At 43.2% G+C, this 16,632-nt stretch overlaps 1 protein-coding gene across 3 annotated transcripts in view; it reads right to left on the bottom strand.

Moving 5' to 3' along the window:
* The window catches only part of LOC114452618 (PDZ domain-containing RING finger protein 4), a 104,349-nt gene that overhangs the window by 25,720 nt on the left and 61,997 nt on the right, over nucleotides 1-16,632 (bottom strand). Inside the window, exon 1 of one of the 3 annotated variants that reach the window (XM_028432035.1) lies at nucleotides 16,509-16,600. The exons of the other annotated variants lie outside the window; for them this stretch is intronic. Coding sequence (XP_028287836.1) covers nucleotides 16,509-16,577 — 69 coding nt within the window. The 5' untranslated portion in view covers nucleotides 16,578-16,600. Of the gene's footprint in view, nucleotides 1-16,508; nucleotides 16,601-16,632 lie in introns of those variants that run through there. 3 annotated transcript variants of the gene reach the window in all.

The following is a 16,632-nucleotide window of genomic DNA, read 5'->3' as shown; positions in this document are numbered from 1 at the left end:
CAAAGACTTCCTCATGTGGCCTATCACAGCTCTGTGTAATAATATCCACACTTTCCTGTGTAATTAGATTAATACAGTGCTCCTTCTTCATCACTAACAGATTACAGCTTGATGTGAGATAATTGCAGCATCCCATTTTGCCCGTATTATGAAATTCTGCTACTGCATATTCTAAATATGATTTGGGAGTAGTGAGGGAAACAGAGTGCTAAGTTAATCAGCTTGTTCAAGGTTAATGGTACATGCAGGGTGTATTTGTTAAGGAGATTTAGAGATGCACGGTTAATCTCTGTGCTTAACTTTTCAGATCTTGCCATCTTGGAGTGAGTTTTAATGTAAAATGGAGGAAGGAAATCAAATTATAGTAACAGCAGCTCTTGGGTGGATTAATAACTAATGGATGAACAGCCTCCACCTCCTTGGTGATAACTGGTAATTGGTTTGGGGTGGGGGTGGGGGGTGGTGAGATGATGCTGTGCAGATCAGCAAAATGGCTTGGCTGATGTGAAAGGATGTTGTTAGGAGTAATGGTGCCATCCATATGCTGACTGTAGAAAACCAAGAGGGTAGAGTGTCATGGAACACCTCACTATGTGCTGCAAATGAGGCGGAAGGAAGGTACAACACCTACTCATTTATACATAGCCCACAGTATATGTACCTCCCTCAGCATCAGGTCATGTTACACATTTGTCCTAAATTGTTGATATGTGCTAGTGGGCAGATTTTGTGACCCTTCTCAAGTCTAAAGTTCAAGCAGCAGTTAGCCGTTACATGACAAACATCTACACAGAACTGTACTGTTATTGAATAAAAGCTGTCATTACGACTCCTTTGGTTAATTTAGCAGTCTGTAAATATCCTGAATCACAAACACAGCAGCACAAAAGGCATAATAAGTGCAAAAGTTGCCTTGACTAACCCCCAAATTAGTTTCTGTTCTCATCATTTTGCTCATGTTTTTCTGATCTGTCAGGTTGTTTTGTGATAGCACCCTAATAATTAACTTGACCGTGCACAGTGTTTATTATTTGTACAAATCACTTGTTATTTTCTCTGTGAATGTTTAGAATCAGGATTAGGGGACAAAGGTAGCAGATGGCACTGGCATTGTCATCTAACGCCAGATCTGGTCTAATTCATGTTGGACTGGAGAGACTCTGAAAGCAGTAAATTGTTTCCTTCACATTCGATATGCTCATCCTAGCCGCACAGGCAATTAACACTGGATAAGCACTATTTACATACTGCCAGACACATCCGTGACCAAAACAAAAGCATCTCGTCTTTCTTCCTCTTCCCTCCCCTCCCCTCTCCTCGCTTGGCTCTTTGTGAGGCTGTCGCACGGTGGCTGGTTTGGAAGTGAGACTGGAGGTCAGGCGGTGGCACGTGGAGCTTTGACAGCGCAAATAATAACCTGTGAGGGTTTGAAAGGTCAGTCAGGACCCCTGCGGCTGACCACTGATCTGCCTGTTAGCCATTAACCAAGGGCTAGTTCTGGGAGGAAAAAAATGAAGATGGGTGTTTAAAATTCAGGTCTACTTGCTACAGAAAAAATATTAATTTTGTGTACAATGTGTGTGATAGCTGCTATCTCATACCTCAGGCAGCTGTTTTAAAGAGTTTCCCCAGAGTCAAATAAAGTAATTAGCTTACGACTACAAATGCCAGCCACCACAAAGGATTTGAAAGGATCCAAAATTAAGACTGCTTCATGAATTGACCAAAAGCCAGTTTGGTCAATTTTGCCAATATAAAAGAGAGAATAAAAAGACCCAATTACTGATAATAGCTTGAGGCCGTGAGGTCTCTCTCATTCAGGCTTTCACAAAACTCATCTCCAAATCTTAATTCAAACACTGGGAATGATTCACAGAAAGCAAAGCTAGTGGATTTGAGGCAGGTAAAATAGCTGGAAGGTTGATGAAATGTCAGGTTTATGGAGGCCTCACTGTTAACCAATAAGTAAATACAAGGCTATCGACTTCAGAACACTGAGCAAAGCTCGACACCACAGGGATCAAGCTAACATACCACAAACCCTGCTTTGATTTTTACAAAGAGTGAAGTTCTAAGGACAAATAAATTCTTAAAATTCACAATGCCCATGCATGAGGAAGACACACACACACACACACACACAGCCTACAAAAAACAAAAAAAAAACCCAAATTCTCCTTGAAGGACATACACAGCACTAAGATCAAGACTTCCAAGGAAAGGTGTTCAATTAGGACGGCATTTACAATGAGACAGTGATGAAGTTGCTGATGATAATCTTATCCTTGTAAAGAGCAGCAGCACAATGCATGATTAAAAGGAAGGACATTATCTTTGAAGAGTGATCACAAGTGTAATCAATCTACTTCACGGCTCCCTGCCGTGTTGTTCATGGCACAGCAAAAGTGCCAGCAAGAGGTTAGGTGAGTGGTTTTTTTCTCTCAACCCACTCGAGTCTCACTCCTTGTCAGGTCTCCGAGTCAATAAACAAAGGGAATTCAGTGTTTCCCACTGTGTCCTGATTACACAGCTCAAACAGGGGAGACAGAAATGATGCTCAGCTACAGTAACTGATAAATACTGCACTTCAGCATGTCAGGCTTTCAAGGAAGAAACATGAAAAAAATCATGTTCATTAAACAGAAAAGTGTGTCTGAGGAAATATTACAGTTCAGCTGATGGTCTTCAAGTGGGTCTTATTCGTGACTCACCGGACAAAAATAGCACCTTTCATTCTCACACCAATGTCCACCTGAGTCTAATATGTGTGAATCGAGAATTCACAGAATGCAAGCTGTCAAGCAACCATCACAAAACAGAAAGAATCACCTGAGAGTGTAGCAGGGGGGTCATTTACACAAAGACACCAAGAAAAATGTCAGAGAAGGTCTAACCATACAGACCGGGTCTAACAAACCCAGACCTACGTCTCTGTCTACATAACAGCAGGAAGTAACCTCAGTTTGTTATTCAGAAAGTAATGAAACACCTGTCAAAACATGTTTGTTTGACCGGACGCTCGGCACAGTAAATGAGCTGTAACATTGCCTTGATGGAGAACACATTAATGAAAAAAAGTCGTCCACCTGGCAATTTTAAGTACATGCAAAAAAAAAAAAAAAAAAAAAACACAAGCAAACAAAGTGATCTTGATTAAGAACACCTGGCGTTGTTGTTTGTAGGGTGCATCCAGGGAAGAGCTATGATTTAAACAGCAAAGTTTCTGATTAATGATTCTGCCACAACTTGAAGTTTCTCCAAAACAGAAAGAAAATGTGTCAATGGACATATTGTGCTCATGGAGGCACTCCAAAAGCTGCACTTATTAGCTGGCACTTCAAAAATATTTCGACATTACATAGATGAAGCAGAAAACTGCAGGGAATTCACTGATTGTATGAAGAGAGCACAGACTTGGAGGTTGATGTGGTAATCGTATGCATGTGTGGTGTTGGGTTTGGCGGGGGTCTCCACACTGCCATGGGAACCATAAGCAGGGCACACATGTGACGACTGAGCTGCGTGTTTGCTGTCCCCGGATTCATAAGGCTCCGGCTCTCCTGGCTAATGGGTGTAATAAAGGATTGTTCATGCCACCGTCCGCTCATTTATTCTCATTCCTGAGAATGCAAGGGGGCCGCTGCAGCAATCAGCCTCTGCTCACTGGTTAATTCCAGGCAGATTTATAGTCTGACCGTGTAATAGATGCCCATGTGCATGTGATTGTTCCTGCATGGATAATGTGTACTTCAGGCTTACCCTACCTGCCCACAAATTTACTACTGTTTTACAAGGCTTTAAACCACAAGGCCAAGATTAAATTTTAATGAGCTGTTAAGTGCAAACACAGCTATGGCTTTGATACCGGTGAAGCTTATACTCAGAGTCCACACCTGGACCAAACAGGCTGCAGAGGGGCTGTCGTCTGTCCTGGCTACACGACAAGAACAGGTCACTTGTGGCTGTGGTGGAGAAAAGAGACACTCCTGCCAGACAGAAATGACAGCTGCTCTGCCTCCCCAGCACAGTGTGTGTGTGGTGTGGGGTGTAATGAAGCCAGGAGAAAGATGTGAACACTGGAGGAGAAGAAGCAACAGCATGCAGTCTAAATTAAATCTAATAAACAAATGCCACTTTTCCATGACAGTAGCTTAATGCAACCTAATGCAGCCGCTTCCCGATGTGTTCTGCTCAAATGTTCATTATTCTCTGCATGACTTGGCAAGAACTTTGATAGAATAAAGTTTGGCACTTCTTGAAAGTTGGACACAAGTTTCAGATACTTTCAGGTGCAGGTGCCAGTGCTGTTCATTATGATTGGCCAGGAAATTGTGCCATCACATCATAACAATGGCTGCTACATTAAACACACTCTGCAGCCATCAACCACTCGAGTGGCAGAAAATGTTACTTTAGCTAAAGTAACATTTTGAAAATGGACAATCAGTAATCTTCAGTCCTGAAAGGCATTGTGGCAATTACACTGAGCACGAATCAGGAGTGAGAGAGGAAATGGCTAAGGGGCAAAGCACAAGCCAAAAATATCCAGGAAAAAATGTAAGTACAGGAAAGTATATACTGTGAACACTATAAGGTGACAACAGGGTGGCTTCCAGGTTACACAAAAAATGTTTTTCCACTGCAGAAACCTGACATGAAACTGTCCTCTTATCGGCTCTTTGTGTTTCCAATCAAAAGTAGAACCACTAGATTGAAGAGCTGACTAAAGAGTCTATTTCTCAGCTGCAGATGTTTGTGTTGAGAACCTTGACGATGCCTTTAACCATTCAGATATAACTATCCTGTATTTTGGTGCAAAAGCAGAAATCTAATGCTTTATGTTGGAAGCGACCTGTACCTGACGGAACAAAGGAAGAAAAAGATAAACAAAGCTTTGTTTAGCTCTGTCATGTTGTGGCTCAGGTCAGACATTGATTTATTACATCACCTGGTTGATCCTACACAGCAACGGAAGCACAAAGGTTGAAGCTTCCTGTAAACAAATAGACATGTTGTGCGTGACCTGAGTTCCTGTGGTGGTAAAACAGACCTGAAAGGACTGCCTTGACTGGCAGTGCAAGTTGTAGGAACATTCACAAAAGTTAGGATGTACAGTAACGTCCCAAAAGTTCTCTCTCATCTCTGTCTGTGCTATTTATAATGGGATTTCTTTGTTGTACCATAACTAACAGCCTAATGATCCACAACTCTGCCAAATGCAAGGTGGCAAGGACACTGAGGCCATTAGTCATTTCGACCTACAGCGTTAGACATTTTGATGGTAGCGCAGTGACCTTACCTCCTGCAGCGACGCAAACTCCTAAACTAGACAGCACAGGCTGGAGGAGTCAGGCACCGCAGCAGGGTATGCCACCACTTTAACTGAAGTAGAAGTTCTTTTGTTCTTGTCTGCTGGACAGTATGCAGAGTTGGCGAGCAATTAGGTTCATTTATGCCATGGCAGCCGCTTGGCAAGGATCAGCACTCCATGTGGAGCCAATGTAACACAAGAATGAGACCAAATGGCTCTCTCAATTGGAAGGCGGAGATGGGGGGGAGGGTAGGGGGATTGGTGGAGGGCATCTGCTCAACATTTTACCTACTGCTTTATAATTAGATGAGCGCGACTGCTCGGGAGCAAAGCGTCTGTTCCACTGTGATTTTCTGATAACAATTCTACGTCTGGGAAACAGGCGGAGGAGGGCTGTAGATGGAGACAATTAGAGATGCTAATAAAATATGAACCATATTGCAAGTGAAAAGAACTGTATGTTCAAAACATTCAGACTGGTGGCAGGGTGGTCATGACAAATGCTAATTGGTCCCAAGCAGCAGTAGGGCTGCTCACATCTGGCACTGTTGGTTTCCTCTGTATCACTTTGTTTCACACATTTCAGTCTCAGCCAAAACACTTAGCACAGGAGGTGGGTACAGTTCCGCACGCAGCAACAGGATCAACAAGGGAAATAACGTCACTGATACAGACGCCATTATCCACACTGCTTATTGGCTTGATTCACTTACTGGAACAAAAGACACATTTTATTTATAAATATCTATTTGTACGATATTCATTTTTATGGAGATTCCAGCCAGCCTGTGTGGCATCATATTTGCCCTCATTTATTTAGGGATTTATTCATTTGACGGGTAACATGTCTTACATCTGGACTGGTGACCTGTCCAGAGTGTACCCTGCCTGTCACCCATATAGCTGGAATAGGCCATAGCCCCCCGTGACCCTGCACTGCAGGACAAAGCGAGTTCAGATAGAATAGAATATACTTTATTAATCCCTTCGGGAAGGTCCCTCAGGGATATTCGGGATGATGGATGTCTTATATTTTGGAATTTCAATATACACCAAATGACAAGTTAAAGTTGTCAAAATGTAACCTCTAACTTTGGAGGACAGGCTGTAGTCTGTATTTACAACCTGCATTCTGAGTATACATTTCAAGTGTCATTGAGCATCATGAAGCCTGGTGAGAAAAATGCCTTTGATAGTTTTCAATAAATCACAGCATAGAGTGACATCTGGACTTGATAATGTTTCCTATTTGAGGTGAAAGACTCCCCTACAGTCGCAGGTTTGAGCCTTCAGTGGCCATTTTCTGACATGAGAAGACCTATATGTCTTGGATTCACCTGGGGCCATCACTGAGGTGTGGGCTGCAGTGTAGACCTGTCAAGGCAAAGACAGAGAGAAAAACGGAACTCCCTCAGTTGCGTGACTGCCAAACTCGTTGCTGCACAAAGAACAAGCAGGGGTGATAGATTTTCCCCAAGCAACCAGGATATTTCCAGATTCAGTGTTTCCTGAAATACAACAGTCTCCCTAAAGGACAGAAACGTAGTGTAGAGCTGGAAAAAAAAAACATGATATGATGCTTTGGCAGACAAGCACACACACAAACACACACTTGCATAACACACATAACAACTGGACAAACACAGAGGAGCAGCATGTCAAGTGCTCTTTGTCCTCGTTTTACTGCTTTTTGTCAGTTCCCTGATGAAATGCAGCCCTCAGGTGGAGGAAGTAGCCATCCTCATCCCACCCCCTTCACTCTCTCTTTCTAAGCATATTCTACTATTGATTAATTCAGAGTCTAGAATGCAGTATCTAAAAACAGACATTCCTATATTGATTACCTCTCTGCGATTCCCTCAGGCTCCTTCAATTTCAAGGCACGCTTCTAAAGAAAACTACTTTCAAATTAAATTCACTTAGTTTAACAGTGTTACTATAAATGGTGGCGATTTCAAGTCAATATCAGACCTAGTATGAAGATCCATTAAACAGGTTCTAGGTTTTGTATTGCACTCCTCTGGCCCTGATCAGACTCCCTCCTAAATTCTCAGCCAGTCTGTGTAAATGACAGCAGCCACTCCCACTTCACATTTGACAAGCGGTGCAGAGAAACTGACATGGACCGATGACACTCTGAGTTAGTGACACGCCGATGACACTAATGGACTACCACTCCCCCCCACCCGACATTATCCACTGTCACTGTCTCTCCTTTCTTGATCTGTGTCTCTCGAGCGCACACACACGGTGTTCACCCCAGAGGACAGTCACATCAATGAATAGGAAATGCACACATTTACTGAGAATGAATTACATTAAACACAACTTCACTGCAAAAAAATATCTATATATATAAGTCTTTTGTTGACTTCTCGCAGTCTAAAAACATCCATATTTAGGCCTTCGGCTAAACTGATTTAGCTCTGTGTTGAGCTGGCAGGGCGTCCACCTCAATAAATCTGTCATATTTCTCTTTTTTGGAAGATTTTCAGGTGTTCCCAAGACACATACGATATGCACCGAAGTACCTCGTGTGTGTCTTTCTGGTTTCAACCCAAACAGACGTGCCTGGAATGCCTCTTGGAGAAGACACCAGAAAGAGATATCTGAATGAGACAGCTGAAGCATGTCAGCAAGCTTATTTCAATGCCGTTTTAACCATACTGTGACACATTAGGACACCTCATCATCACTATTAATACATATTATGTCAGCCTTGTGTCCACTGCAACAACCTCACACTCATGCAGGACACAGCAGTTTTTGAAAATATCTTTACATTCATCTAAAGAAACACTCAGCGTAAAGGAAGTTCATTGACATTGACAAAAAAAAAATATAAAACATGACTGCAACTATATGGACTTACTTGTGTTATTGCTAAAATTTGTCCATTCATCCGGGAAGATAAAAAAACTCATATTATTTTTGTCCAATATTGGTAATATATAACATCATTCTGAGTCTTACATACATTCTAAAGTTACACTTTTTCTAGGCTTTATGAAATCAATCTCTAAATGCAGCTTTATGTTTCTGCACTACAAGGAAACAAATAAGGCAGGTGCGCTCTCCTCTCCCGCCCCCTTCCAGCCTCCTTCTGTCAGTCTGCCTGCTAGTGTTGAGACTGTGTGGAAGTAGGCCTGAGTGTGAGAGGATCTGGGTTGTGTAGGAGGTGCTGGGTTGACTGCAGTGCTGCGGGGGAGAAAACACGGTCACCATTCCAACCTTATGAAGATTGAATCTACTTCCTACTGTGAACTTCTGCTAGCTGCTGTTTCACAACAATGTGTTGTGTTGTAAAAATAGTTTCTCACATGCTCATATTGATGCACGAAAGTGAAGCGTGAATAAAACGGTGCTTCTGCTGCATCAGACCTGATTTCCATATGAAACCATAATGGGGATCAATTAAACCATTTACTTAAACCTCTAATGCAATGGGACGTTTTCAATAGATTTTACAATTTAATTAAAATGACATTTACACTGAGGTGTCACCTGCTTTGATGAGACATTGATTTCATTTGAGCAAGCCTGTAGTTTTTGTAAAGCCGCTCTTTGCAAATGCAGCTCATTAAAAAGCCTTTGTAACTGTGTCAGTGTGTCAGTGTGTGACAGCACCGGCAATAAAGCCTTAGGACTTAAAGGACTTAAACACTCACTGCATGTGTCAAATTGCAATCTGAAAACAAGCTTTATTAAAGGAAACACACACACACACACACACACACACACTGAGCTAAGGGCTTGCTGCACAGCTATTGTAGTCAGGCTAATAAAACTGGATGTAACCGGCTCCTCTTTTTTTTCAGCCTGCTTTTGGTTTGAACCCTTTAGGAAAAAGGCTTTTAGACGCATTCATGGAGGTTCTTATCACTTTCCTCCTAAGAGCCTGGCCGTGCGAGCTGTGGAGCGGGGAGGTGTGAGTTTGTGTCACCCTTCCCATCAAATGCCTGTCAGGCCCGGCTTATCATGGGAGCTGCAGGGCTTGTCCACTGACCTGTGGAGTGACACCCAGCATGGCTGCCTCACCCAGTGGGCTTTGTGTCACCCTAACACCTCTCAACGGCATCACCCCTCATCCACCTCAGACACACTCAGATCACCTGACCCCTGCCAGCATCATTCATTCACCCAGACACACACATACACACCTGCTATAGGCTCCATCACAAGAGTTATACCAGGGTTAAAAAATGAAAGGCGAAAAAAAGTAGAAGAAGAAATGATAGAAAAAAAGGGGGGGGGGGGTGGAAGAGGCCACTCAATGAAAGCATCCACCACAAGAACTAAAGGCTTTGTCACTTCTTTTGATCGAATATAGATGAGGCGGGCAGCCCTGCACCAACACCATCCGATTTCTCCAAATGTCACCTGCGATTGTTAGGGCTGATACTTTAAGGCTGGAGGGAAACTGGGCGATGAATATGTTGCATGGTACAGATAAGAGAGAGCATGTGTAGATAGTCAGGCCCTGCCTCAGTTCAACAGCAGTGATAAAATGACCAGTTTCCCATCACCATTCAACAACTGCACAGAAAACACCCAAACAGTGCCGGTACAGTCTTGAGGATTATTTGTATGTATCTGTTAACATTAATAAACTAAAATAAATGCAGCGCTGCAGGCAGTGCAGGTTTGCAATGCAGTGGGGGTGATGGTGGGTCAGGCTGCCACTAGATACGCCAGCGAGACAAACACACCAGCATCTGAATGCTAGCAGCCTCTGCGAAGCAGGTAAAGGCTTCAGGCTGGGTGCTGATTGATTTTCTTAGACGCAAAATAAATCATCCCTATGCTACCTGTGCTGTAACAGTAAAAAAACAACCCAGCCCCACTCTGCTACCTGTATATATGCATGTTTCTAGCTAAAATTCCTCCCTAGCACACAATCCTCACTAACTGGGAAAAGAGGGGGAGATGCTTTCTCATGAATAGCGATAAATTAATGAGAGCCCTTCTGTCTGCTTAAACACAGATAATCAGCTAAGAGGCACCCTGGATGCAGATGCACAACCCCCTGTGTGTATCACATAGCTCTTTGTTTCCACCAATGTTTGTATTGAAAAGCACAAGCTGTCAGGTCTGTTCACACACACACACAGACACACACAAGTTGAGAGCATAATTTAACAGTCCAAAGTCTTGCACAGAAGCCAACACACACACGCAGATACTTCCATAAACAGTCATGTCTGCACATGCCAGAGCTGTGTGTGTGTGTGTGTGTGCAGCTATTTTGAAATTCATAATGTCATGTTCAGATTTATTAAGTCAGGGGTAATAATGGGGTCAGAATATTATGCCTCCTTTGTCCTTTGCTTACCGGCAGGAATGTGGTAACAAACAAAAACACTGTGACAGAAAATATTTTATTTCCCCCAAGCCTCGAGCCATGCTGCTTCCAACTCTCTCTACACATGCACACACACACACGCACACGACTACTGAGTCATCTTTTACTGGGCCCAATTCATTAAATAGAGTCTCTGGGTCACTGGGGATTGCCATTGAGATACTCAGGCATGTACTTCATTTTCTCAGTTGCACCTCAGTCTGATTGAAGTCGACGGCTTTTGATCTTGATGAGAATGTGAAAGTAAAACATGCAGTGAGACAAGACTGAATATTACTCACAGATGACGACATACTGATGTCATGATCCCCTGCCAAAGGGAGACTTGAGGGTGAGATCACATTTATCCCACAGAATTAATGAGGTGATGGAGGTAATGAAAACAAGGTGAATGTGTATAATGACCTCAGGCACTTTGTTTGCTTCTATAATTAGTTTCTTGTCATTTCTGTGCACGTACATCAGATGAAGGCCTCCTATGACAGGCCCTTTCTCTAATACTTTAGGGCAGTATAGGCAGCCAAAGGAAGTGCTTCCGCATCCCAGCAGTGCGTAAAGTGCAGTAAAGAAAATGTGTTCTCTGATAAACAGATTTAGTTCCCAAAGGAAAATGGTGCGTCACGGTTTGTTTGTGTGGCTCTTCCTTGGTGAAAGTAATGAAAGAAATCTGTACAGACGGAAGCACATACAGGAGATAAAAACTAAATTTGAAGAGGCACGTTGCGCTGTAGAGCCACAAGGACACGAGGGGGGTCCAGAGACGAGATATGTGCCTGAAAAGGTCAGCTGGGTTCTTATTGAGATAAGAAACAGATGAAAAGGAAAAGGTCAATTTATCAGCTCTCCTCTTAAATCCCTTCTGCTCCTCCATGGTGAGACTTAGTGAACTGACTGATAAAATCCATTGACTTCATATCTTGCAGCAAATATGGCAACACCTGTATATGTAGCACACATCTCCACACATACAGGTGTGATTTTTAGATTCTTAACTGTATTTTAAATCCCTGCTTATCTGAGATACTTTATTTAAAATCTATTTGAACAAACATCAATCTAGCAAAATCTGATACACAGATGCAGTCAAGCAATTGAATGTGTGATTCACACAAAATTAGACTATGAAATCTCCAATTACACAGTCAGCGTGAGCAGCCGTTATGCAACACTGTTTGCTGCATTACCAACCTGATAAGTATGGGAATAGCATTAGACGCTGAGAAGGGAGAGTGTAGCTGTAGAGTGGGGAGGTAAATAATGCTCCTTTGTAAACAGCCTAAGTGGAAAAAGATCATCTCAGCATATTTAGATTTCAATTTCAGCCAGAGGCGAGCAGCAGCAAAGCCAGTCATCCCTTTGTGTTGTACTCAAACACAGCTGGCTCAAAGAGCCACTGGAATAGCACTGATGTGGTTTTTTTTAAAGGCCTGACAACAATTGTGTACACATCACTTCAAAAACATTCATCTGTGTGTTGTATTGTTGAAAAAGCACACATTATCTTTAAGGCTAATTTTCTTCAGCATGGACACAAGATCAATCAGGCAGTACATTGTTTCTCTCCTCCCCCTCTTTCTTCACTCACTATCAATTTTAATGGTTGAGGGACATCTTTCAAAAAAAAAAAAAACATATTGGGACAAGAAGATGGATGAGAACATTTGCAGCTAACTGTCTGGAGATAGTGCTGAGGATGTGGTGGGGGGTTGAGAGCAAGGTTCAACAGCCTTAATGTACCATCATACTCATCACCAGCACACAAGACAGGAACGCTCATAAAACAGGAAGGTGGGAGGTTCAAGAGGTATCTTTCTCCAATGCAAATTCACCTTATATATACTATACTGTTCTTCCAATTAGTCTGTTTGTTGTGGTAGACATAAACGTCAGAAGATATTCATTCATTAATTTATCAGCAGCAGGCAAACAGGGAAAAGAACATGTCCCACACTGCTTTGTTGAGAAATGCCATCATCATGATCAAAAGTCTTATATGAGTATGGAGTGAAGCCTTTAAAGCACCACTGTCATTTTTCTCACTAGCAGGAAATATGTTCCACCAAATTGTCATCTTTTAAACAGAGAAAAAACCCTAACCATTAAAGATTTAATGATGTGCAAATCTATGTCAACTAACTTTGAAGCTCCTGCACCACGCATACCGTAATGAAATAACTCTGTGCAGGCGTTCTGCATGTGATGATCCAAGCATCTCAGTGCAGCATGCCAGCCTTCCCCTTAGGAAGTCTGGTTGTTGTGATAGCCCTTCATCCTTTTACTGGATACACACATGACCAATGGTGTCTCAGCAGCAGCAGCAGCAGAAGCAGCAAGTCATCTGTGTCCTCCACAGACCACCTACGGTCCACAGGTTTCACATCTGGTGCTGCAGGACCAAGCTTCTGGGAATTACTTCTCACTTCAGGAACAAATGAATTCTAGATCTGCTTAATTTCACATCTGTCCGTCCCGTCCTGTCGACCTCATGCCAGCGCTCGACATGACATCACTAAACTCTGAGATTCCATTACATTACAGCTGGCCTCTCGAGTGCTGTCACACTCTAAAATTCATGAATACTGCTTTCTGGTTTTGTAGTTAGAATATTCACTGAGAATGTGTTTTTGTTTCCTGGAGAGAGAAATGTGTGTGTGTGCGCTGCCTCACTCTCATTCATATGCATCAGCGAGTTATCAGGGACTGCTGTGCCTTATTGAGCCGAGAAGCTGCTTTCCATTTATTTCTCAAATGTAGTGGAGAGTGATTCTTCTCCTGCTTAAAAAAACTTAAACTTAAAAAAAAGCCTTGAAACTTCTACCAACAAAGATTAAAGCTCATTGGAAATCAAAAAAGGTTTCTGTGCAGCAGTAGGTAAGCTGCTAGCTGCTAGTGTTTCATGGAGCCAGCTTAACTGTGCAGTTTTAACACCCATCACCGTCCCTCTGGGATCTTTGTTTTGATCTCAAGCTTTTGTCAAAATACAATGCAGGCCATTAGTGAATCTACACAGTGTAGAAAATCTTACCCTAACTCAAGTTACGCTGCATTGCTCCTCTCATCAACATCTGCCATCCTGCTAATTAGGCCCCAAAAAGCCACACATCACTGGGTTTTAGTGGTGCACAGACAATGTGTGACACTCACGAGGGGGAACTCATGGGTATGATGGGAATTACAATGCTCTGCCAGACCACAGCACCAGTCAGCTTACAGTATGCTACCAGCTGCAAAACTAGCTCGAGCAGCCACCTGGTGGTAAGCACAAGCTGGAAGAGCGATGGCTGACCATAACACGAGAGCTGCTGAATCTCTCAGGGTGACGAGTTCAACAACAGTTTATTCATTTTTAACCAATGATGAAGAGAAAACTTCTATAAGAGAGGCATTGCAAGGTTAAGTGGAGCGGCATCCAACAGAGAGCAGCTGGAGTAAAGGTTGAAATCAATGCAATCAGAGAAAATGAGCGATGAGAGGAATCATACAGAGAGAATGGGAGACAAATAAAAAGGCAAAGAAATAAGACAGTAGAATGTGGAGTGTTGGGTCGGAAAATGAGAAAAAACAAGGTGACGAGAAAATTCCTGTGTCCTCTTGTCCAGACAAGAAAGCCTATTTAACAAATTAAAAAAAAAAGGTCAGCTTGGTGAGATAGCTTGGCAGGCCAGCTGACAAAAGGTGAACACATTTCCATGCAGAACACCCGCCGCCGTGAGAATAGAAGAAAATAGGGATACATAGAGAGAGAGAGAGAGTGAGAGAGCCAGCCACTCATAAATCCCCCACAGCTTGTGGGGTCAGGCAGACAGAGAGCGTCAAAATTGTTTCTGGGTGTGAAGGGAAGGGAATGAAAGGTGGCTAACCTACCCCTGTGACTGACTCCTGCTCTTCAAATCAACCTGCTACAAGTCTGGGCAGTCACGCCACGTAACCAGCAAGCCACTTCAGCCTCATTTGAATACACACGTTCACCAACTCTGCATAATTACAGCAGAGTAGAGCAGCAAGTGTGTGTGTGTGTGTGTGTAGCATTACAAAAAGACAGCACAAACATCTGAGCAAAGAGTGAGGATGATAGAAAACACATGTAGAGAGGGTGAAAACTGAGCAAGCTAGACAGATGATATGTAAGGAAGAGGATTAGGTTGCCAGTGGTGTGTGCTGTGAATGCAGCGTCCCACTGTCACAACACAGTTTCTTGTCCACAAAGACACAGTGACATATTGTATAGCTGCAGGGAGAGCTGCGCTGCTCAAGGAGACTCTACTTCTTGTCTGTCTTCTTCTTTTCTAACGGCTGTGTTGATGTTTCTCTGTACTTGCTGTGTTTTGTGTAGGTGGATGTTTGAATGCTAGACTTTGAACTCTTTCCCCATGTTTTTTCCGTGTTAATGATGAGTCACCTTAATTCCTTAATATGCCCTTAACCCTGCGCCTTAAATGGCTTAGTCTCTATTCCCATACAAGTCTTTATCCCCCATACTCTTTATCCCTCGCGCCTTCCCTCCCACTGAAAAGTAGGTGCTGATGTTGCAGCTCATGCATGAACCAGCTCAGTATATCAGTGGGTGGACAGACATGCCAGAGAGCTCCTGACAACGGCGACTGTGCCCTGGAGACCAGCCCACTTGGCGGATACTGATCCCCTCTGCTAAACCGAGAGGAAAAAAAAAGGAGTCAACGCTATATCTTAACAACTGGTGCAGAGAGAGGCGTAAAAGCCAAGATAAGCACCAAGACAGCACTATTTTTATGGTCCTTCTGTGGAGAGGAAGGCAGAGCAGTGACTACCTACTCATCCTTCAGGGATCCCTCGACAGTTCTGTCTGTCTGCTAATATTAAACAGACCATTAGCGAATGCAACCTCCCTCGCTGCTGATCCAGAAGCTTGCAGCACACGGGTCGTGTGTAACGGTGCTGACAATGGACATTACCGGAGTTTGGCAGCGCCTCAAGTTGCACAGGAGCTCAAACCTAAAGGCTAACCTGAGATAGTTTACCACCCCTGCTCACTCTCACCCTGCACCACACAAGGGTAAAGAGAGACATTTCACGTCTAATTAATGCACAGGATGGTTGTATAAAATGGCTAATGAGGCTGTGATCACAGTGGCGTGAAGGCAGGCGCCTCTGGAGAGGAGGGGGGGGGGGTTGAGTTGAGGCGAATACTTCACTTCAGGAGGCAGAGCGTCACAGTTATTAGCCCATCAATGGAAGCGGACTGGAGGTGGTTAGGTAAATGCTTGTTTATCTCTGGCTTCCCCTCAGTCAATGACACACATGCCCTGTCTGTGATCTGAATAAATAATTCATTGTATAAATATAGGAATCCTGTAGCCACCCAAGTAGTCATTATAAAAAAAACACCCCTTTGCAGTAGTGTCTTTGCATGAATGTATATCTGAGCTGAGATCAAGACCATCAAGTCTCCAGAAGTGCCAAAAGAAAACTTGTCCAACTAGACATTCTGAACATCATCCAAGGGAGTAATTGGCACAAACACACAGAGTAGTAGCGCTCAGGTGCTACTATATCTAAAAAAAACTTGCTCCTCAGCACAGCTTCGGCAGCAGGATGAATGGACAACACACTAGCGCCTCTCTAAAAAACTGCTCATTACTCAAAACACATCTGCTTGTGTGTAAGTGGCCCCTCTCTCTCTCTCTCTCTGTGTGTGTGTTCTGCCGCCTCACTTCATTTTTTTAGATGAATTCCTCATTCAGTCTCCTTTAGGCTATCAGAAATACTCCTATCTTTCACAAACAAGCAGCTCTCCTGACAGCACACATAACGAATCACAAAAAATAACACATAACCGATGCCCACGCCTCCGCTCACCTGTGCAATCTCATACAGTAGCTTGTAGTGTTCCTCTCGCTTCTGTAAAGTACACAGATTGCAACCCATTATAGTTGTCGTGGAAACGCCAGGCGTCCAATTCTCCCCGAGCAGTGGTGGTACA

The sequence above is a fragment of the Parambassis ranga genome, chromosome 19, assembly GCF_900634625.1.
Source record: "Parambassis ranga chromosome 19, fParRan2.1, whole genome shotgun sequence".
Classification (NCBI taxonomy): domain Eukaryota; kingdom Metazoa; phylum Chordata; class Actinopteri; family Ambassidae; genus Parambassis; species Parambassis ranga.
This window is presented reverse-complemented; position numbering and strand designations above follow the sequence as displayed.